Source organism: Xiphophorus maculatus, chromosome 20 (assembly GCF_002775205.1).
Source record: "Xiphophorus maculatus strain JP 163 A chromosome 20, X_maculatus-5.0-male, whole genome shotgun sequence".
NCBI lineage: Eukaryota > Metazoa > Chordata > Actinopteri > Cyprinodontiformes > Poeciliidae > Xiphophorus > Xiphophorus maculatus.
In genome coordinates, this window is record NC_036462.1 from 3,163,370 (window position 1) to 3,187,699 (window position 24,330).

Consider the following 24,330-nt stretch of genomic DNA (forward strand, 5'->3'; position numbering starts at 1 on the left):
AAAGTTTCAACATTAGGCCCCTTTAACATGCACTAAAACTCAAACTTTTGATAACTTTGATCCCCTGATGGTTTGATAAAGAATAACATGCTTGATAAGTCAGAAATAACCCAAAATGGCCGACTTCCTGTTGGGTTTAGGGTACATCTCTAACAGAGTTTTTTTCTTGTGTCTGAGGGTTCAACCTCTGTGACAGATCAGCTCTCAACAATTTAGCAGTTGGACTAGCTCACATTAGGGGGCGCTGTGGAACCATTTGGCCACACAACATTTTCAATTCCAAAAAAATACTAACATTTCAATCGAGCACAAGTTTGATGAGTTTTATTTTATTTCTCTTTTCAGAAGCAAAAATACTTTTAATAAATTTTAATTAAAATGAGGAGATTCAAGCGTTCTGATCCCGGGAGTTCAGGAGCGCCGCCCCAAAGCGACGACGCGCTCAGCATGAAGAACCGGAACCAACAGATATGAAAAATCATGGTGAATTTATGGAAAATTATTTCCTCAGCAGTTTTAAACAGGAAGGAAGCGGACAGAGGTAGGAGGCAGGATATAAGACACAGGAAAGGAAAGGAGGAGGTTTAAGGAGCTTAGGAAACAAGGAGATGCAGAAGGGAGAACCCAAGGACGAAAGGAAGACGACTAGGGAACATCAGAAGGAAGAAAGATGAGGAATCATCTAGAGGAAGGAAGGACACAAGGAAATATCTGGAGAAAGGAGACTAGGGAACATAAGGAAGGAGACTAGAGAACAACAGAAGGAAGGAGGCATTTAAAGTCATTTCCCTCATTTATTCATCCAGACTGAAAGAATGGGGTTGAACCTGACCTTTGACCTTCCTGAACTCCTGTCAGGCTGAAGTTGGTCCCACAGGTGGATGAGGCTAGTGAACCTTAACTTTTGACCTTTGTGTTGAGGAGCCAATAAAAAGCTTCAGATCAACACACATCACTTTATTGTCCTCATAAAAAGTTACAGACGTTAGAACTGTAAACATTCACCAGCTGACCTCTGACCTCAGGAAGGACCAGAGGCTTCTTCAGGTAGAGGAAGGAGACCATCATCAGGGCCCCTCTCAGTTTTCCCTCCAGCTGCTGGACTACAGTTCCCAGAATTCCTTTTAATTACTAAGTGGGCGGGGCCTCTGCCCCTCCAGGTTGGGTTTGTGGGCGGGGCTTAGCATGTGCTAGGGAGCTGATAGGTCGGATCGTCCCACCTCTGAGGTTCCCTTCAGCAGGCCCAGCCGGACCACCACCACCTTCTTCTTCTTCTGCTCCAGCTCCTCTTCATCCTCCTCCTCGTCCTCCTCTTCCTCCTCTCTCTCCTTTCGCTCGCCCCGCCGCTCCTTCCTCTTCTCCCTCCTCATCTTCCTCGCCCTCTTCCTCCTCCTCCGCTCCTCTTTCTCTATCAAAGCCACATCCTCCTCTTCCTCCTGCAGTCCATCCTGAACTTCTTCCTGCTCCACTTCCTCCTCCACTGCCATCACCATCTCCTCCTCCTGCTCCTCTTCCTCATCTTCCTCTTCATCCTCCTCCTCCTCCTGCTCCTCTTCCTCGTCTGTTGTCTCTTCCTCCATTTCATCCTTGATCTGCTCGTGTTTCAGGATCAGACCCGGGTCCCCGTCCTGTTTCAGAAAAACACAGTTAGAACGGCGCCCCATGTGGCCAAAAAAGGAACAACAAAAGCATTCACTGAGCTGATCTTGAGGAAGGAATCTGACCTTTCACCTCTGCGACCTCTGGTTCAAGGTTTGAAAGTTCTATTTTTATCTGAACATTAACAAATAAATTTGTGCCTTTGGTTGCAAGCTACAAGGTTTTTTTCCATAACTTACTACAATTACCCAGTCAGACTGCAACAGTTTTCAGTCAGAGGCCTGCTTGGATAGAGACTGACTGCTACTGGAGCGTCACCGTCTAAAACGACTGAGGAGCCTTGGAGGATCTGAGTTGCAATATTTAATTTCTCTTTGTGATAGATAAATTAATTGATTTGATTGATCAGCTCTTCAGGATTTTCCTTACTGGAGCTCAAATCATTTGAACTGGGATCTCTGGGATTTTACTGGTTTCAGCTAAAAGAAAGAATCTTAAAACTGCAGTATGTAAGTTTTATAAAAAATATATCTTTTACCTATTTGTTAAAAATGTCACTATGTCGGGACAGTTTAGTATGAAACAGATACCAAGGAAGGCTGCTGGACCTGATGGCGTCCCTGGACGTGTCCTGAAAGACTGCGCCGATCAGCTGGCTGGAGTCTTCACCAGGATCTTCAACCAGTCCCTAGCCCTGTCTACAGTCCCATCCTGCCTGAAATCTTCCACCATAGTCCCCATACCCAAGAAACCTCACATCTCCTGCCTCAACGACTACTGGCCAGTGGCACTAACCCCTGTGGTGACGAAGTGTTTTGAAAAACTGGTCCGGGGTCACATCACAGCACTTCTCCCTCCTGGCTTTGACCACCACCAGTTCGCCTACAGAGCCAACAGATCCACAGAGGACGCTGTGATCACGGCCCTCCATGCTGCTGTCACATCTGGAGCAGCAGGGGAGCTATGTGCAGATGCTCTTTGTAGACTACAGGTCTGCTTTTAATACCATCCTCCCTTACAGACTGGTGGACAAATTGGGGGACCTGGGCCTCCTTCACTCCACCTGCATGTGGATCCTGAGCTTCCTGACCAACCGACAGCAGAGAGTTAGGGTGGGAAAACATACATCCACTGCCCTCAGCCTTAGTACTGGCTCTCCACAGGGCTGTGTGCTGAGCCCCCTGCTCTATTGTCTGTACACATACGACTGCACCTCTGCCCACCACAGCAACACCATCATCAAGTTTGCTGATGACACCACAGTGGTGGGGCTCATCTCAGGAGGCGACGAGTCCGCCTACAGGGGAGAGGTGGAGCGGCTGGTGCAGTGGTGCAGGGAGAACAATCTGCTCCTCAACAACTCAAAGACAAAAGAACTCATAATAGATTACAGGAGGAATAAAACGGACATTACACCACTAACCATTGGGGGAAAATGTGTGGAGAGGGTAGCTGATTTCCGTTTCCTGGGGGTCCACATTGAGCAGGGCCTCACATGGAACATGAACACCTTGGAGCTGATAAAAAAGGCCCAGCAAAGACTGAACTTCCTGAGGGTTCTCAGGAGGAACAGCATCAAGGAGAAGCTGCTGGTGTCCTTCTACAAGTGCTCCATAGAGAGCATACTGACCTATTGTATCTGCGTCTGGTATAACAGCAGCACTACGGCTCAAAGGAAAGCTCTCCAAAGGGTTGTGAATACAGCCCAAAAAATCATTGGCTGCCCTCTCCCCTCACTGGAGGACCTGCACAGCGACCGCTGTCTAAGAAAAGCACAACACATCACAAAGGACACTTCTCACCCCGGACCTTCTCTGTTCACACTGCTGCCTTCAGGCAGAAGATACAGAGCAACCAGAACCAGAACCAACGTCTCAGAGACAGTTTCTACCCGACAGCAATAACAAAACTAAATGCAATCAAAAACAAACATTAATCATCATGAATGATGGATGTGAGAATGTGGCTGTTCTTATTTAGTGTTTTTTTCTTTTTTTTGCCAGTTGTTTGTTGATTCTTGTGTTGTGTGTGAATTGTGAGACAGTTATTTTTTGGTTTTGGGCATGTGCACCGACTGATGGCACCTTTTGAATTTCGTTGTCCTTGTGACAATGACAATAAAGATTTATCTTATCTTATAATCTTTGAAAAACAAATGTTCCCAGCACCAACTAGAAACAACCAATCAGAGCCAGGAGACGGACCTTAGTGCTGTCAATCACAACATGCTAGCTGCAGTTAATAGATCCTTTTGTAAATGCTGAAGCTAGTTAGCATTTACAGTTAGGATACACAGTTTTCTTATAACCATAAGTTTTTTCTGTGCTGTTAGAGTACATGAGGGTGATTGACAGCACTAAAACCCGCCTCCTGGCTTTGATTGGTTGTTTTTGGTCGAGAGCGGTGCATTTCTCATAAACTGTCACAACATGGCAACAGTTTCAGCAAATATAAACCATGTTTTTATTCATTTCAGTTAAGAAAAACATTTTCTCAGATTCAATTTTCATTATTTCATTAGTTTTAGTTAATCTCGGTTCCGATCTGGCCCAAACTCACCAGGTCTTTGCCGTTGCACAGCCGGTGCACCAGCAACCGGACCGTGTCCTTGTTCTGGCACAGCCCCATGGTGTTGAGCGCGTCCAGGACGGAGCCAGTGCAGCCCTGCAGCCGGAGCTCCGCCCCCAGCGCCGCCTGCAGGAAGTTGTTCCTCCAGATGTTCCTGGTGAAAAGCGGGATGGCGAGCGCCACCACAGCGCGGCGCTCCAGCAGCGTGATGGCCTGATCCTCCGTCAGCTGGCTGCTAAACAGGAAACAGACAGGAAACAAGCGCTCAGAACCAGAACTGCGAACTGGACCGGGTCGGGTCGGGCGGCGGGACTCACTGGCTGCTCCGGTACAGTGTGTTGATGTCGGGGAACATGGCGCGCAGACAGGCGGTGACCAGCGGCGCGTTCTGCTGGGCCCAGCCCAGGCAGTGCCGCCACGGGAAGGACGACAGCGGCTTCCGGTCCGACACCTTCTGCTGGAAGGGACTGTCCGTCCGCCGGGCCAGAACCTTCATCTGCAGACACAATGAGGTACAAATCCAAAATCCAACATAGAAACTTATATTTCAGGTTTTGAAATGCAGTTTGTAACTTTTGTATTTGCCATATTTTTTACATATTTGTTCTAACTAGGAGTCAACAGTTATTCTCTGTTGATAAATATCATTTATTATTTATCGTGATAAATTTCATTTAAAGACTGTCCGTATTGTCAGGGTTTATAGTTTTACTACACAGGGTTGAAGTTTAGTGATAAAAGTCACTAAGCTACAACCCTGATAAAAATTAGAGATGGAAGATAACCTGAGGGCCTCAGGGGCCACCTAACGTTTTCACACAGTTTCTTTACATATTCGGCCCACGATGTTTTCTAAACATCAGATCAAAAGACTAATTAATAGATCCATAAACACAAAAGCGAATGATATAATTTCAGTATGTTTTAGTTAGTTCCAGTTAGTTATAGTTTTTCATATTTCATTATCGTTTTGATTTATTTCAGTTAAAAATGTTTTCCTAATTTCAGTTTTCGTCATTTTGTTCGGCTTAGTTAACCTTAGCATGCTAGCGACATGAAGAGAACTGCACTGTTAGTGAATCAGCGCCACCAGTGGTGAGGCCCAGTACTGCACTGCCTCACCCCAGACTACTTCCATGCATTTCAACAGGAAATGCGTAAATTCGGCGATTTTGACCATAAAATATTATCACCGATGAACCGCCCAGACCCGGAGACTCACCTCGGTCCGCAGCTGCTTGCTCCAGAACTCCAGCATGGGCTTCCGGGCGCCTTTGGACGACCAGAGCATCTGCAGCGCCGCCTTGTAGCTGGACTTGCTAACCAGCAGCGCCGCTTTGCTCTTCTTGCCCATCCTGCGGCCCGGTACCGGCGACACCTTCACCTGCGAACAGAACCAAACCTGCTGAACCAGCCAACACCTGGAGGTTCACCGATCAGACTGAAGGGAGAATAAACTACCGCTGCTGGAGACATGGAGGTTAATCTGAGGGTCTCAGGGGTGCACTAACTTTTTGTCACATTGGCTGATTGTTATTTAATTTGATTCACTTATGAAGTCTGAATGTTATGCTCTATTTTTGTGAGTTTTTATTTAGTTTTTACTTAAGAGAATTTTATGATGCTTTGTTAGCACCTTTTAATTTTGGTTTTGCCCTCAAAAAGGAGAGACTTCCTGGTAAAAATATTGATTGGGCTGAACAGCTGCTTTTTTGTAAAGGAATTAGTTCATCATAAATCTATAGATTAAAAATTAATTTAAAGGGGCGGTATTATGAGTTTTCCATTTTATAGCATAATCAAGTAACTAATTGTACCTCCTGATTTAATGTCTTGACGTTGGGTCTCTGTCTCTTTAAAAACTCCTGCTCTTTCTGAAACTCCGCCTACAGGAAGTCATCTTAACATCATTCCTCTAATAACCTTACCCTGTTTTTGAGAAGTGCTAATTGCTGCTGGCTAGTCTGAAGGAGCTAAGTGGATTAGTGCTCTGTGAGGCGGAAGCTCAGAAACTTTGAAACTGAAGATCAAAGGAGGAGCTTGGTCCTCGGTGCAGAGGTCCAACCAGGCATTTTACAGCTGAATGGTTGCCATGGAGATTAAAGGATTTAGTAAACATGAATATAAAAATCAAGGCAACACTCCAGGTATGTTTTGAATGAGGGAACAACATTATAACATGATATAAAGCTAAAAAAAAGTCGACTTTATTTAACTTTAAGAATTGCTGTGGAGAATCCAATCTGATTTTGCTCTCAGTATAAGAACAGGATCAGCTCAGTTTTAGAAATAAGGTCATTTGGCTGCTGAAAGTCTCTCATTTGACAAAGTTGCAATGATTATAAAAGTTTGGTTAATAAAACAGATACTTTATTTTCATGCGTTTTTCCAATTTTGTCTCTCCATCGATCTGGAACTGCAGTCTCCTGGTACCAGTTCCATATGTCCCTTCCGGTCTGGCGGTACCAATACGCACCTTCCGGTACTGATTCTATAAGCACCTTCCATTCTGAAGGTACCGGTTCCACTCGCACCTTCCGGTCTACAGGTTCTATTGTACCGATTCTATACACACCTTTCGGTCTGAATGTACCGCTGCTGGTACCGGTTCTATACGTACCTTCCTGACCTCGGGCGGCTTGACCCACAGCGAGCGCTTCCCGCTCTGTTTGCGCTTGCCCTTGGTTCGGATGATCTGGGCGCAGGTTTCACACAGGAAGGACTTTTCGTGGACCTCGGAGTCCGGGAAGACCCAGCGGACGGTGTCCGGGGTAGTGAAGGTGTACACCGCCCTGCGGTTCAGGGAGCGGCCCTGCCGCTGGAACAGCAGCCTGCAGCAGCAGCAGTTCCGGTCCTCCGGCCGTCTGGACCGCCGCGAACCGCCGCGCGGTACCGCCTCAGCGCAGCTCACAGCGGGCTCGTCCTCGGTGTGAGGGTTCGGTTCGGTGCCTCCGGGGCAGTCCACTTCTGCACCGAGGACAGGTTCTGGGAGCTCCAACTGCGGGGGTTCGGAGGGCTGTAGCGTTCCGCCTGCCTCAGGTTCGGTTGTGTCCGCGGTGTGTGCGTAATCATGCTCGTTGGATTCAACTGCAGGTTCGGTTCCGCCTGCTACTACTGGGTTCTCAGACTCCATGGCTGAGGGCGTTCTCCGGTTCGGAGCAGACTCTGTGCGTGCCTGCGGTAACCTGGAGCTCCAGAGAAGTGGGTCAGAACCAGAACCTAGCCCAGAATTCTGCAGAATGAGGCGATGTAGAAGATAGAAACGTTTTACCGCGATGAGCTGCAGAAACAGGAAGTAAACTCAGATAAACAAAACCTCATCCGCCTCCACACACCGCAGCAGGCGCCCCCGCGCGGTGGTAGGCCAGAACTGCAGGTCATCTGAAGAAAAACTGGCTATTTAAAGGGAAACATTTTGTGTTTTCTAGGCACATAGTGGCATTTTATAGCACAACATTGTTATTGTAAAAGTGCTGTATATATCATATAAAACTTAAAAGATTCAATCCATCAATTATCAGTCATTTGTGTATATTTCAACAAGAAGGCAGTTCAAAGTGTTCAAAGTGACATAAAAACACAAAAATAAAAAGTCAGTAAACATGCAGTCATCAATTGAGAAACCAACCAACATCACAAGTGACATTATAATCAATTTTCATCAAATAGGTTGAAAGAAATTTTACTTCCTGATCTAATGCCTTTAAATTGGGCATCTGTCTCTTCAAAAACTCCTGCTCTTTCTGAAACTCTCCCTTTAGAAAGTCACCACAACATGGCTCCTTTATTAACCTTTTAACAGCATTTTAGCAGCATTTCACTGAGAAATATCTCCTATAATGAGCTCAGCTGATGTGCAGTTCTGCCAGGTGTTTGCTAATTGCTGCTGGCTAGTCTGAAGGAGCTCCTCTGTGAGGCAGAAGCTAAGACGCATGGAAGAATCAAAGGAACACTCCAAGTAGGTCTTTAACGAGGGAGTAACATAACATGATGTAAAGCTAAAAACAAAGTTGACTTTACATAATACTGCCCTTTTAAAACTAGTTAAGATTAGGTTCAGTAACTGAAAAATCACTGGAGCATTATTTGTTATTTACTTAATTTGATTTATTGATTTATTTATAAAGTCTGAATGTTATTCTCTATTTTTGTGAGTTTTTAGTTAGTTTGTACTTCATAGAATTTTATGATGTTTTGTTTCCACTTTTTAATTATTGTTTTGCATCATGTACACTCTCAAAGAGGAAGGATTTTCTTGTTAAAATATTGATTAAATAAAATCAATCAATAAATATTCAATTATTATTATTATTATTATTGTTGTTGTTGCTAGTGGTAGTTCTTATTATTTGCAATAAGAATTTGTTTAATATCTAATTTGGTTTGTTTCCAGTGACTGTTCAAAGACATGAATTTGGTTCAACCAACTTTTACTTTGTAGGTTTTATTTTGGCGAGCCTTACCGGAAGTGGCGTCCGCAGGGGAAAAAGGATGTAAACAAATCTGTGTGTCATCAGCTTTTAACCTGCTGTAACATACCAGTACATCTGGGAGTTAACTGGATGCTTCAGATAGGATCCGACAGGATTTTTATTCATTTTTAAAAGTTTAATTTTGAATCGATGCTAAGAGCTGCTAACTGTTAGCTCTCTGCTTCATTTCATTGGCTGATTCCACCGCAAAGGTTATAAATATGAACATTTGAGGAGACTAAAGAAAAAGATTCAATGTAGAGGAAGAGGAAAAAGAAGAACATTTTTTATCATCACAAAGAAAATTTTACGCTTTTTGTTCTCCTTCAGTGTCAGAAACTTATAAGTAAAGCTTCATATTTACAAATATCTCGGTTATAAATCCTTTAAACATCTCCAGAGGGGATCAGTCCATCTTCCATCCATCCATCTTCCATCCATCCATCTTCCATCCATCCATCTTCCATCCATCCATCCATCCATCTTCCATCCATCCATCTTCCATCTTCCATCCATCCATCATCCATCCATCCATCTTCCATCCATCCATCATCCATCCATCTTCCATCCATCCATCATCCATCCATCCATCTTCCATCCATCCATCATCCATCCATCTTCCATCCATCCATCTTCCATCCATCCATCCTCCATCCACCCATCCATCTTCCATCCATCCATCCATCCATCCATCCATCCATCCATCTTCCATCTTCCATCCATCCATCCATCCATCCATCCATCCATCCATCCATCCATCCATCCATCCATCCATCCATCCATTATCTCTGGTTCCGCTGCATGTTTTAGAGTTTGTAATGAACTAAATCCTAGTTTTGACCCTTGACCCTTGGCTGTTGCCGGCTGTTCTGATGCTGGAGACCTGCTGGTTCTCCTGGTTTCATCAGATGAAGTCTCCCTCCTCTTCCTCACCAACCGACAGACGTCTGTGGCCCAATCAGGGACTCGCCAGCTGGGGTTCTCCTTCTCCAATCAGGGTGGTTCCGCCAGCAGCCTGTTGCCACGGCAACCGTCTCAAGACGTTGTGCTTCTCGTTGCAGGTGGAAACTCGGGAATGATGATGTTGTTGGCGCTGTGAACCGCGGAGGGAGCTGGTGGCAGGCGGCGGCAGATGGAGAATGGTGAAGGTTATCCTGCAATAGTCAGCCCCGCCCACTCCTCACTACGTCCCAGGGCTGCCTACTGACCAGTTCTCTGTCTAACAGGTCCGGAAAATCTCTGAGACATGGGTATTACCCTAAAAGTACTCTATAAGAGATAATCTATTTAAACTGGTGGCGAAAGTGATTCGTCTAGCTCTAACTACCTCCAATCCAGAAGTTATGACCCTTTACAGTTAAGAAACAGTCAGCTGAGTAGCCCTCACAGCTGCATAATTCCAATAACCACTTCTGTTAACGGTAGCCCACTTTCTAAATCATAACTTGCACTTGGAACCGGCTAGATTATGTTTAGTGACTTAGATGTAAGTCCCAGGGTCATTATTTATTCTCACCAAAGGAAATTATGAAGCCTCCTATTTACTGGAATCATGTACATTAGTTTTACCTTAATTAAAAGAACTGAACAAAGATTAAATGACTCTATTAATTCCAATGTCCACCAACCTCATTAGAATTTTATAGTATAAATTTATTAAGCAAGCTTAAGCAAGGATATGCGACATACAAATCAATAATTAATCGTATATAATTCAAAAACAGTGTAATAAAATTTACATGTACAATCCTACTACCCTGTCTCCTTTCCCTAACTTTAAGTCGCACGTTCTGAAATGAAATTTCAATGAGCAGATTCAACTCATACCCAGACGATGGTGGATCTTTTGGCAACAGGAATTTCTAGCATCCTTGGTTGAGGTCTTTGCCTTGTGTGGAAAAATCCTCCTTAGAAAGGAAACAAAGCAGAACGGGTCCGAATCCTTTTGCAAAACCCAGTTCCTCATCCCTGAGGGACCTTTGTCCTTCCTCCAAGTCTTGTTGCCGAGTTGAAATTGCTGGGTTGAGACGAGACCGACGGTCGAATGAAGAACTAGAGATGGGGCGATGGGACCCAGTCCTTTCTTGGCGGTGTGAAGTCCGAGCTCCCCCGTAGTTCTGAAGTGCGGTCCGTAGCTCAATCTGCTCCTGCAGGTTGTCTCTTCTTCTGCGCCGCCGGACTGGGAACGGTCGGTTCCTCTTTGCAGCCCGTTTTTATACACTTCTCCACCATGTATGTGTATGGGGAGCTTCTGGTCTACGTGACTTCCTGAACATCTGCTGTTTTTCGTGAAAAAGTCCCCAACGTTTCCCAACCTGTCCGTACTTTCCCAAACCTGTTGCTTCAGCCAAACTCACCGCACCACCCATCCTGTGCGCCCTGGCCATCTGTTCAGAACTGCTTGCGACATTTCCTGTTTTCAGGGCTGTACTGCATTCCCCTCTTTTCTATATCTCACTTTCCTCTATTACAACTCAGTAACCACATTCAACCTGCTGTTAAACCTGTTTGAATTACTTTCAAATGATTTCAACTTCATATTCATTGACAATAAATCATTAAACATAATCATTACATAGTTAAATCATTACAGATCCTTAATCAGAGATTCTTTGCAGAAAGTTATTGAGTGATTACTTATACTCATATTATTCAGACATATTCAACTTAATTAACCTTTAATCAAACCACAAGATTACTTTATTTCTTCCAAGCCATTATGCATCTTTTTCTGCGTGTGCCTGGAAAGATCTCATACCCTTATGCCAGTTTTCTTGACAATGGAGACCTGGGTCACATGGTGTGTGTGTCCACTTGACCCGTCCAGTACAGCGGTTCTGTACCAACAATCTGGCTTTGCTGCTGAGCATGATTATAGTTTCTGGTTTTTCATTATTGTTTAGTTTTATCTGGTGTTGTCTAATTCAGTTAGTTTTAATTAGTTTTTACAGCGTGTTTGCTAGTTTGTAGAAAAATATTGTTGATATTAAACAAAATGTAAGATGGCAGAAACAGCGAGAAGAAGAAAGAACTGGCAGGTTGGTGTAGTGAGGAGAACAAGACGAAATAGAAAGGAGGAAACAACTATTTCACCTTTTGGTCATTCAGAGTTAAATAGCAAATTTGAAACATTTTTTATTGATCAGCCTCAAATATTGAATAGAGTGAAGGGAACTGATACATAGATTACAGGATGACAAATTACAGTTGAGAATCTTTTGGCGGCTGTGTTTACAGCACGTCACTGAAAACCTTTTGGATAAACTTTCCACTTCTGAATGTTGTTTTTTGTTAATGTACCTAAAGAAGATTAAATTAATAGAGAGAATCAGTTTTTTGTTATAAAATCTGTGTAATATACAGTTAGTGTCTCGATTCAAACTCTATCGGAGTCGATGGAGGCAAAGCACATCTAAACGTTGTTTGCCAACTGTCATAAAAAAAGGAGACAGTTGCTGTTCCTCTTGTGTCCAGATGGGGGAGCCAGTGAGTCTGAACGTGGGCGGCTGTGTTTACAGCACGTCACTGTCCCGCTGAGGCGCCATGTTTAGAGGAGACCTGCCGACGGTCAAAGATTCCCGCGGGACCTACTTCATTCTTGTTCCGGTGAGTTCGCGGGTTTCAGACGCTTTTTACACTCAGAAGGGTCTCTGACAGCCTAGGTCTCATTAGCTAGTTTAGAAATTCAGAAAAGCCCCGATTATTAATTATAGACGTGATAAAGCCTGAAACAGCTACATTTCCACTGGGCCAGAACCAGTGAGCGGTAACAGAGCCAATGAGAGACTCCAGAACCAGTGAGAACCAGTGAGAGGCACAAGAACCAGTGAGAGGTACCAGAACCAGTGCAAGTTTCCACTAACCAGTGAAAGGTTCCAGAAACCGTGTAGAGTACCAGAACCAGTGAAAGGTTCCAGGTCCAGTGAGAGGGGATTGGGACTCATGCCGGGTTTTCTGAAAGTTAACAACTCACCCGGTCTAACCGGGTCTGACCCGGCTGCTGTGCAGAACCAGTCTAACTGGGTCTGACCCGCTGTCTCTTTTCAGCTACATCCTAAATTTCTTGCGCTCATCGGAGCTAACGCTGCCCTGCGGCTTCAAGGAGACGGCGCTGCTCCGTAAAGAGGCGCACTTGTACCAGATTGAGCCCCTGATCCAGTGCCTGGGAGACCCCAGCCCGCTGCTGCCATACCCGACCAACACCTACGAGGAAGTGGCGGAGCTGTCCAGCACCAGGAAGCTGTCCAAGTACTCCAACCCGGTGGCAGTCATCATCACCCAGCTCACATCCACTCTCATGTCTTTATTGTTATAATTATTATTGAGCTATTGATTTTCTTTTTATTGTCTTTACCTGCGGTTCTCTGCCGGAGGCTTTAACTGACCCAGATGTTTCCAGAAGATCCAAATCCTTTTGCCTTCAGTTGGGGGGAAAAAACTCACTGTGATGAAAAAATATCATGGGTTTCTTTTAATAAATAACATAAGACAGAAGAAAAATAGCTTAAATTGGTCAGAATTATTTATGTGTTTAATGTATTTATGTTTAAGTCAATCTTTTCTCCAATTTTCTGCCTGGGTTTTTTATTAAAAGACCTTCACTGGCCCCCATTCAGCCCTCCGTAGAAACCTCCTGGATACGCCCCTGCTCACCATCCCAAAGTATTCATTCAACATAAACATTAATATCCACGCACTGATAGCTTTAAATGTTTTAAATGTGACATTAAATTAAAACTCACTGAGTGCAGCGGCTCAGAGGCACATTGATGAATATGGTTATTAATTCAAACTCTTGTTGGTTCTGCTTCGCCTCCTGCACCGCTGAGCGCGTCCGTCAGAATGAGCCGGCAGAAATACAGAGACCTGTTGAGGAAAGCTGTTACCATGGAAACGGATTTACATCCTAGACAATGCAAAGTCTCTGCTCCAAGACCGACACGATTACTGCAGACTGTGGTCACAACGTCGGGTTACAGTTCCTGTGACATCAGTGCAATAATTTGTTACAGGGAAATTTTTTTCATTCTTTTCTTTCAGAGCAGGACAGGAAAGACTTTAGGGGCTCACAGCTAAAAGTAAAAAAAGAAAAGAAAAATAGTACACAGTGAACCCTCGCTATAACACGGTCGGTTCACCTTTCATGACCTCGCTGCTTCGAGGAGGTTTTTGTGCAGTTTTTTTTTTCACAGTGCATTGTGTTCTGCGTCCTGATTGGCTAAACAGTCTCCGTGCTTCTTCTCTACCTGTGTGCCAATAACGTTACGGTATTTAAATATAGTAATACAGCTTGGCAAATTTTGGTAAATGTTTTTGCCCAGAAGAAACAAGAGCAACAACAACTATTGATAATAACTATATTCTTCTCCTGAAAAATCTCACCTGCACCTCAGGCCAGTAGAGAGCAGAGTCACAGTCAGAGGACAGAGAAATACAAGTCACAATTAGTCCTTCATATTGATGATTAAAATCATTATTTTACTGTAATTATTTGTAAGAAAGCGTTCTGTTTGTTTAAAAAATGCTTAGGCCTGAAAACAGGTTTTGTTCTTTGGTTTCAGTATTTAATTATGCTGTATAATAATTGTAAAAAATAAAGGTACCTACTTCATGGATTTCGTCTATCACAGGTTCTTTTGGGAACGCAACACCCGCGATATATATATATATATATATATTTTTTTTATATATAAAAAATTCCCTTCTCACCCACCGCGGGTGGTTCTTATCCTCTGAGCTCGGGTCCTCTACCAGAGGCCTGGGAGCTTGAGGGTTCTGCGCAGTATCTTGGCTGTGCCAAGGACTGCACATTTCTGGACTGAGATGTCTGATGTTGTTCCTGGGATCTGTTGTAGCCATTGGTCCAGTTTGGGGGTGACTGCCCCGAGGGCCCCGATGACCACAGGCACCACTGTGGTCTTCACCTTCCAGGCCCTCTCCAGTTCCTCCCTGAGCCCCTGGTATTTCTCTAGTTTCTCGTGCTCCTTTTTCCTGATGTTGCAGTCGCTTGGTATCGCTACATCTATCACAGCGGCTTTCCTCTGTTGTTTATCCACTACGACAATGTCTGGTTGGTTCAACATTACCATTTTGTCTGTCTGGATCTGGAAGTCCCACAGGATCTTAGCTCTGGCGTTCTCCGCCACCTTTGGCGGTGTTTCCCACTTTGATCTCGGGGTTTCCAGTCCATATTCTGCACAGATGTTTCTGTACGCTATGCCTGCAACTTGGTTATGTCGTTCCATGTACGCTTTCCCTGCCAGTATCCTGCACCCTGCTGTTATGTGCTGGACTGTCTCAGGGGCCTCCTTGCACAACCTACACCTTGGGTCTTGTCTGGTGTGGTATATCTGGGCCTCTATTGCTCTGGTGTTTAGGGCCTGTTCCTGGGCGGCCAGGATGAGGGCCTCTGTGCTGTCCTTGAGTCCAGCTTTTTCCAGCCATTGGTAGGATTTACTGATATCAGCCACTTGGGTTATTTGCTGGTGGTACATCCCATGTAGGGGCTTGTCCTCCCATGATGGCATCTCTGGCACCTCAACCTCCGTTCCCTGTTGTCTGAGACATTCACTGAGCACATTGTCTGTTGAGGCTTTGTCCCTGATGTATTTATGGATCTTAGTTGTTTCGTCCTGGACTGTGGTTCTCACACTCACTAGTCCTCTGCCTCCTTCCTTGCGGCTCGTGTACAGTCTCAGGGTGCTGGATTTGGGATGGAACCCTCCATGCATTGTTAGTAGTTTTCTAGTCTTAATATCCGTGGCTTTTATCTCCTCCTTTGGCCAGCTAATTATTCCAGCAGGGTATCTGATTACTGGCAGGGCATAGCTGTTTATTGCACGGATTTTGTTCTTGCCATTGAGCTGGCTTCTCAGGACTTGTCTTATTCGTTGGAGGTATTTAGCCGTGGCTCCTTTCCTTGTGACCTCATCGAGGTTGCCATTTGCTTATATATATATATATATATATATATGGTATAATGGTAATGGTAATGTTGAACCAACCAGACATTGTCGTAGTGGATAAACAACAGAGGAAAGCCGCTGTGATAGATGTAGCAATACCAAGCGACTGCAACATCAGGAAAAAGGAGCACAAGAAACTAGAGAAATATCAGGGGCTCAGGGAGGAACTGGAGAGGGCCTGGAAGGTGAAGACCACAGTGGTGCCTGTGGTCATCGGGGCCCTCGGGGCAGTCACCCCCAAACTGGACCAATGGCTACAACAGATCCCAGGAACAACATCAGACATCTCAGTCCAGAAATGTGCAGTCCTTGGCACAGCCAAGATACTGCGCAGAACCCTCAAGCTCCCAGGCCTCTGGTAGAGGACCCGAGCTCAGAGGATAAGAACCACCCGCGGTGGGTGAGAAGGGAATTTTTATATATATATATATATATATATATATATATATATATATATATATATATATATATATATATATATATATATATGTATGTATATATATATATATATATATATATATATATATATATATATATATATATATATATACTGTATATATACAGTACAGACCAAAAGTTTGGACACACCTTTCTAATTCAATGGGTTTTCTTTATTTTCATGACTATTTATAAGGCAATAAATCCCACTTATTAACCTGACAGGGCAGGTTGACCTATGAAGTGAAAACCATTTCAGGTGACGACCTCTGGAAGCTCATCAAGAAAATGCAGAGTGTGTGCAAAGCAGTAATCACAGCAAAAGGTTGATACTTTGAAGAAACTAGAATATAAGGGCTATTTTCAGTTGTTTTACCCTTTTTTGTTTAGTGCATATTTCCACATGTGTTATTCATAGTTTTGATGCCTTCAGTGTGAATCTACAATGTCAATAGTCATGAAAATAAAGGAAACTTATTGAATTAAAAGGTGTGTCCAAACTTTTGGTCTGTAGAGTTTCCCTCCACATTCCTTCAACAGTTCTTTGGAAGGAGGAATAAGCAGATGTTCTGTTGGTTCTCCAGGTCCAGTCGGTGTTGGAGTCCGTCTCTAGCAGCTTCACCAACTGGGCCAAACACATGATGGACAGCAGAGACTTCCAGGTGTCCTTCACGTTTGGACCGTGTGACTACCAGCAGGAGGTCAGCCTGCGGGTCAACCTGGATCAGAAGCCGAGTCTCTCTGGTTCTGGACCAGGAACATGGAGGACATCTTTGTTTTTCAAAGCGGAGGCCGCTAGGTGGCGCTGTGGGGACCTTAGTAAGTTGGACGGGAATAAAAAGTAATCCCATGAATTTTTCATCATAATTGTTTTTGGTTTTTCAGTGTTTTTTATTTATTTTTATAAAATCTAAGTTTAAATTTAAATATTATTTTTTATGCTCATTTTCTGACTAGCTGCTTTGCTTCTCAAGCTAGCAGATTATGTGTTGCCCAGAAATAATGCAGAAAAAAATCACTTTTATGCAGGTTTGCTCTCATGAAATCAGAGAGAAATTACCAGCTTAAGAAGTTTCTGGACCATAAAACATCTTTTAAATACCTAAACTAAGATGTTACACTTCTGAAAGTACTCACTTTTAGTATTACTATTATTGGTTTCTGTTCAAGTTTTTTATTGCCCTCGACGGCACCAAGGGCAGCCCAACCTGGAGTCGGGTTCAGGGAGTAATTATCATTTCCTCAACTTGGTTGTGTCGTGGAAAAAATACTATTTCCAAGCACTGTTCAGGTGAAATCACTCAATCAGGTTTATTCATATATTGTGCACAATACAGAGAGCTTATAGGACAATCAGTAATGAAGCAGGTCTGGATGAAAAGCTGCCAGGCAGAGAAACACATGAGTTTTATACAAAGGGATAAAGGATCCAAAGCCTGGAATCAGACTGGTTCCCATGCAGCTTTGAAAAACAACGTCCAACCTTGTGCATGAAACCAAAATAGTTTAACTTGGTGGGAATATACTGGAACTTAGAATAAACATATAGCAATACAACTAGCAGGTGTGACCTTACTTTAATTTTTCCACTACAGTTGGAATAATGTTTTATTCTTAATGAATTAAATCATCACTTGAAAAGTGTGAATTTTTTTATTTACTCAGGTCATCTTTATCCCAAATTAAAGAGGCTGTTAAGTTTTCCAGGAAGAAATGTCTACCTGTAAGTGTGTGAAGCAGCAACAATAGCTTTCCAAAATGGCTGCCATCACCCTGTGGTTTTTCCGTCTAGAACAAAAGAAAGGATCATGTGGACAAGAAGCTGCGCAGGCAGAGGATGTTTCCCAAAAGCTGGTGTCGTCCTGGTTCATGAGAAGGTCAACCCAGTAAAACAAAGGAGGGCTGGTTGGCAACCAAACTAACCAGAACTTGTCATAAACAAGAATATTATCACCCAGAGGAAGAAGCTGCAGTATGTAACTTTTATACAGTAAATAATGTTTTTTTCTTTCAGACAATCTGTGAAAAAATCAATCTCCTCCACCTGCTACCTGAGCTACTATTGCTGTCTAAAGAAATACACTGTTCCCGATCAAAAACAACCAATCAGAGCCAGGAGGCGGGTCGTAGCGCTGTCAATCAACCTTAAGAACTTGCCGCTAAATGTGCTAAAGGCAGAAAATCAATTTACTGGCAAAGGAAAACAGATTATCCACTGTCATCAGTGGCTATGCTAACTAGCCTTAGCAGCGTAGCACAGAGCGGGAGGGAGGATGAGCGGCCATACTAGATTAACAACAATGTGATCAACAATGCTAAGACCCGCCTCCTGGCTTTTAGTTAGCCATGGGAGAACTGGGAGGAGCTCAGTTTTCACAAACTGCCACTACATAGTGACGATTTCAATAAATATGCAAAAAGCAATTTTTTATATTACATATAGCAGCTTTAAATACATAAACACACAATAGTTTGGGTAGTTGGAAAAAAAACATTTTCTATCGCTAATAAAGTTCTGTTTTAAAATTATGGTTAGAATTGGATAAAAGCAAATAAGTAAAAAATATATATTTTTATAACTTACATATTGCAACTTTAACAGGAATCATCCCATTCAATTGCTAAAATACAGCTAAACCATGAAAGCTGTATTAACTATAGCTATAAGTCAATATGACTATAAGTCAGCTTAATGACTATAGCTATGATAGCTAATGACAATAGCAACAATTTATTAGCTATAGTTATTTATAATAACTATAGTTATTATAGTTACAGTTAGCTAATATCGCTATATTAGCTATAATGTAGAGAAAATAGCTATATTATGCTAATAATAGCTATATTAGCTATAATAATGGATTTTCCAGCAGGCGGCGCGTTGCAGACGCAGCGGCCTCTCGCTCTCCCAATATGCGGTGAATTGTTCGTCTTTGTTGAAAAGTTCTAAATGTTTGTCTCGCCAAACTATGTCGGAATACAAGTACAACCGACGGGATCTCCTTAACATCCGAAAAAACAACTTCTGCAATGTTTTGGAGTACTTCACCACGGAGACAATAAAGGAACTCGGACTACTGCGACGGCCCCCAGCAACACCGGACTCGCCGAGGCGGTGCCCCCTAGAGAGGAAACGCCGAAAGCGGTGTTCGAGGAAAACTAAAAGGGGTAAGCACGGTGGTATCCGGGCTAGGCTAGCGGCTAACCCAACACGCCCAGCTATACCATCAATCCTACTGGCAAACGTACGGTCGCTGGACAACAAAATGGATCATATCAGACTGCTAATGTCGGCGAACCGAACAGTGAGAAACTGCTGTGAGCTTGTTTTCACCGAAACTTGGCTTAATGACGGCATCCCCGACTCTGCCGTACAACTGGAGGAGCTAACATGCTACCGAGCCGACCGGGCACTTGTGAACAGAGAAAACGGTGGACGCAGGCGGGGAGGAGGTGTGTCTGTTTATGTCAGGAACTCGTGGTGTCGGGATGCTGTAGTGGTATGTAAACACTGCTCACCATTGGCAGAGGTTATGATCATAAAGTGCCGTCCCTATTACCTGCCAAGGGAGTTTACGGCTATCTTGCTGGCTGCTGTTTACATCCCTCCGACCAGCAACAACAGTGAGAGGAATGCAGCGCTAAATGAACTGCACCAAGCCATCAGTGAACAACAAATTGCACACCCAGACGGTTTTCTCATTTTGGTCGGAGATTTTAACCATGCCGACCTCAAGTCTGTCCTTCCAAAACTCTACCAACACGTGGATTTCCCAACAAGAGGGAACAACATCTTGGACCTGGCCTACACAACACAAAAAGGAGCATACAAAGCAACCCCATTACCGCACATTGGACTCTCTGATCACCTTACTGTTATGCTAATGCCAGCATACAGGCAAAGTGTGAAAGCCATCAGAACTGTTAAAAGGGACATCAGGGTGTGGCCAGAGGGGGCTACAGCTGCTCTCCAAGACTGTTTTGGAAAAACGGACTGGAAGATGTTCAAACAGGCAGCTACCCACAATGGCCACACAGACATTGAGGAGTACACAGACACTGTGACCTCCTTCATCACAAAATGCATTGACGATGTGACTGACACAAAAACCATCATCACCCGGGCAAACCGCAAACCATGGCTAACAGGTGATGTCCACAAGCTGCTGAGAGCCAGGAATAAAGCCTTCAGAGCTGAGGATGAACAGGGCTTAAAAACAGCAAGAGCCAACCTGTCCCGTGGCATCAAGAAGGCAAAACGAGAGTACGCAAACAAGATAAGTACACACTTTAAGGACAGCAGAGATGCACAGAGCCTATGGCGAGGTATTCAGGCCATCACGGACTATAAGCCTTCCCCACAGAGCTGTGACAGCAACATCTCTCTGCTGAACAATCTGAACAGCTTCTTCGCACGCTTGAAGCACAAAACAACACATGCCCAGAGAAGAACCCCCGCCCCCCCCCTCCCTCATGACCAGATCCTTCGCCTCTCAGCCGACATGGTGAAGAGGACACTGGCCAGAATCAACCCCCGGAAAGCAGCGGGACCAGACAACATCCCAGGTCGTGTGTTGAAAGACTGTGCAGAGGAGCTAAAAGATGTCTTCACCAATGTCTTTAACATCTCCCTGGAACAAGCCATTGTTCCATCACTTTTTAAAACCGCAACCATTATACCAGTGCCAAAGAAATCCTCTCCATCCTGCTTCAATGACTACCGTCCAGTGGCACTGACATCCATTATCATGAAGTGCTTTGAACGGCTAGTCATGGCCCACGTCAAGTGCAACCTTCTCATTACCCTGGACCCTTTTCAGTTTGCATACAGAGCAAAACGATCCACAGAGGATGCAATCTGCTCTGCCCTCCACCCTGCCCTCACCCACCTGGACAAAAAGGACTCTTATGTGAGAATGCTGTTCATTGACTTCAGTTCAGCATTCAATACAATAATACCACAACAACTTATCTGCAAACTGGACAAGCTGGGGATTAGCACCTCCCTCTGCAACTGGCTGCTAGATTTCCTCACTCAGAGGCCTCAAGCAGTACGGGTTGGCAACTTAACCTCGAGCAGTATTACCCTGAACACAGGCGCCCCCCAGGGCTGTGTGCTCAGTCCTCTGCTCTTCACCCTGCTGACACATGACTGCACAACAACCCACACCTCCAACCATATAGTAAAGTTTGCAGACGACACAACTCTTGTGGGCCTCATCACCAAGGGCGATGAAACCCACTACAGGGAGGAGGTCCATCTTTTGACCAAGTGGTGCAGCAACAACAACCTCTTGCTAAATGTCAGCAAAACCAAGGAGATTGTTATGGACTTCAGGAAGGGCCATATCGAACACCCACCATTGACCATAGATGGCGATGCAGTAGAGAGAGTAGGCAGCACAAAATTCCTTGGGGTGCACATCTGTGAAGACCTCTCCTGGACCACCAACACCACATCACTTGTGAAGAAGGCCCAACAACGCCTCTACTTCCTGCGCAAGCTCAAGAAGGCAAGTGCTTCACCACCCATCCTGACCACTTTCTACAGAGGCACCATAGAAAGCACCCTGACTAGCTGCATCACAGTGTGGGGCGGAAGCTGCACAGAACAGAACAGAAAAGCTCTGCAGCGCATTGTGAAAACAGCCTCCAAGATCATTGGTGCCCCACTCCCTGCCCTGCAAGACCTGTACACCACCCGACTCACCCAGAAAGCCGTCACGATTGTGGGAGATGTAAATCATCCTGCCCACAAACTGTTCAGTGTCCTGCCCTCCGGGAAAAGATATAGAAGCCTCTGCTCCCGCACCACCAGACTCTCCAACAGTTTCATCCATCAGGCTGTGAGGATGCTGAATTCCCTCCCCTCAGCATCAAAGCGGCCAAGAAGATGAAGAAGAAGAAACCCAGAACCTTGCACAACTGCCCTTCCTCCTAACATAGAGGGCAAATTCGGCATTTAAACTCTGCACTTCTGCCACTTTTTTTTATCTGTATATCTCCATATACTTATATATATATACATTCTCAGTTGTAAAACTTTTTACGCTATATGTCTAGTTATTGTACATCTATTTATTAATTGTTTAGGATAATTTTAGTTAGACCGTGTCTTTTATTGTTACTCAATGTTAGTAACACCCTGTCTTGTATCACTGTGGGATAGTGAGAAACGTCATTTCGATTCCCTTGTATGTCTGGACATGTAAGAGGAATTGACAGTAAAGTTGATTGATTGATTGATATAGCCAAAATAGCTATATTATGCTAATAATAGCTATATTAGCTATAATATAGCCAAAATAGCTATATTATGCTAATAATAGCTATATTAGCTATAATATAGCCAAAATAGCTATATTATGCTAATAATAGCTATATTAGCTATAATATAGCTGACTTATACCTATAATAGTTCATATAGCTATGACAGCTAATGACTAGCTATTATAACAACAGTCATTAGCTATAATGACTGTATTTTAACTAGTGAAAGAAAGGAGTATGTATGTACAGTCAGGGTATAAGTGGTGACTCCGGTGCAGCACCAGATGGACCGATGGTTCCCATGACCACCAGAACTGGACCTTGGTGTAATGGAAGAAGGAGGGAGTACCTGGCCAGGTGTCTTACAGCAGGATGCATTACGATACGGTCCGACAGGTTGGGCAACGTTGGTTGCTGCCATCTGTGTGGGACCAGGTAAACCCTTCCCTGGAAGCTTTTGAAGGGTTTTCAAGGTTTTCTACAAAGCCAAACTGCTTCAAGGGTTATTTGAGGAAGACAGACGCTGCACAAGGTTGTTATAGTGAGCTAAGCTAACAAAATAACAAACACTGAAATTGAGAAAACATTTTTATGAACTGAAATAAATAAAGACGATAATTAATGGTGAAAAAACTAAAACAACTGGAACTGTATTGTGCATTTATAAGGTTAACTAAAAACATGCTGAAAGTATTGATATAATATCCTTTGTTTTCATTTTTATTCCTGGAATATCAACAAATTTGTGACGGATTGAACCGATTAGCAAAGACTGACATGCTCTGGGACGGAGGTGCTAGTTGGATGCAATTCTTTTGCAGGCAAACTTTGTACACTAAAACTCCAAAGTCAATGGAATCAATCTTGGAGAAGTTCCCAGTCTGCCCGATCTAAAGAATATTGTTTATTCTGAATTTGACTCCCTTGTGTCTGCCTTGGCTTGCTGGCTTTCTCAAATTTCCTGGAGTTTATGCAAACAAGCTCCTCTTCCCCATCTCCTCTCCCCTCCCGAAGTCATCTGTAGAATCTTATGGCTGAACTGTCCAAGGACTTTCTCTTAGATAATACCACCTTATCAGAGACTGTTTGGGAGAACAGACTGTACCAAGACACGGACTAATCTGCATACACCATGTTCCAAATTATTATGCAAATTATATTTTCTCAGATTTTCCTAAATGGTCAATGCAAATAATAGTTTCAAGTCATGAACTATTACAGTATAAATCAAATTTTACTGAACAAAGCTCCCCATGGGAACAGGATGTTTTTCAAAAATAAAAAACTCAAAATGCAAAATGATCCAAATTATTATGCACAGCAACTTTCCTAAACATTTTATGGATTATAAAGAACTGCAAACGGTCATTCTGTGAATGTGCAGCATTAAGTGTTCACATGTACTAAAATCAAAAGCTATTTCAATCAGAACCATCTTAACAGACCCAGTTCCATGTTAACATAGGACCTTCTCTGATATCACAGCACAATTCTTCATCCATTGAACTTGTGAGTTTGTGGAAAGTTTCTGCTGAATTTCTCTGCAGGATGTCAGAAAACCTTCCCAGAGCTGCTGGTTGATATGAACTGGATTCAGATCTTCTGCTTGAGGAACTCCAAAGGTTCTCAGTAGGGTTGAGGTCAGAGGTCAGAGGAGGATGGTGACCATACCATGAGTTTCTCCCCTTTTATGCCCATAGCAGCCAATGACACCAGTAGTAATCCTGGCAGCATCAGATGGTGGATTGTCATGATGAAGATGATTTTGCTACTGAAGGTTCGGCTCTTCTTTTTGAACCATGACAGAAAGTGATCAGTCAGAAAGTCCAGATACTTTGCTGAGGTCATTTTCACACCTTCATGGACTCTGAAGGGCCCGACCAGCTCTCTCTCTCTCTCTCTCTTTCTCTCTCTCTCCCCATGATTCGGCCCGCAGCATGACTCCACCACCTCCTTGCTGACATCACAGCCTTGTTGGGACGTGGTGGCCGTCCACCACCAATCCACTACTGCGTCCA

The 24,330-nt window shown here is 43.8% G+C and overlaps 2 protein-coding genes across 3 annotated transcripts; one reads left to right on the top strand and one right to left on the bottom strand.

Moving 5' to 3' along the window:
• Positions 1-942: 942 nt before the first annotated feature.
• On the bottom strand, positions 943-7,885 carry LOC111612352 (bromo and FHA domain-containing protein DDB_G0267958-like). Of its 2 annotated transcripts, none has more exons than XM_023353531.1 (5): positions 6,788-7,885; positions 5,390-5,551; positions 4,485-4,663; positions 4,159-4,399; positions 943-1,628 (listed from the first exon to the last, which is right to left on the bottom strand). In XM_023353531.1, the coding sequence occupies exons 1-5, from the start codon at positions 7,298-7,300 to the stop codon at positions 1,191-1,193; spliced, it is 1,533 nt and encodes a 510-aa protein (XP_023209299.1). In that variant the 5' UTR covers positions 7,301-7,885; the 3' UTR covers positions 943-1,190. The 2 variants fall into 2 exon arrangements, with proteins under 2 accessions (XP_023209299.1, XP_023209298.1); XM_023353530.1 differs by having other exon boundaries at positions 4,159-4,402; positions 6,788-7,882.
• kctd6 (potassium channel tetramerization domain containing 6) lies at positions 7,299-16,887 on the top strand. The gene is given in 7 exon segments (XM_023324460.1): positions 7,299-7,368; positions 9,548-9,617; positions 9,701-9,781; positions 11,409-11,439; positions 12,114-12,236; positions 12,664-12,937; positions 16,625-16,887. Coding segments are annotated over 7 exon segments (912 nt in total).
• The last annotated feature ends 7,443 nt before the right edge of the window (positions 16,888-24,330 follow it).

What these genes read in the sequence shown, in the direction of transcription:
- LOC111612352 (XM_023353530.1), bottom strand. Translation starts at nt 7,300, where the DNA reads ATGGAGTCTGAGAACCCAGTAGTAGCAGGCGGAACCGAACCTGCAGTT. An exon ending in AGCCGCCCGAGGTCAGGAAG is followed by an intron (nt 5,552 to 6,787) that starts GTACGTATAGAA and finishes TTCTGTTCGCAG; the next exon opens with GTGAAGGTGTCGCCGGTACC. An exon ending in GCAAGCAGCTGCGGACCGAG is followed by an intron (nt 4,664 to 5,389) that starts GTGAGTCTCCGG and finishes TTGTGTCTGCAG; the next exon opens with ATGAAGGTTCTGGCCCGGCG.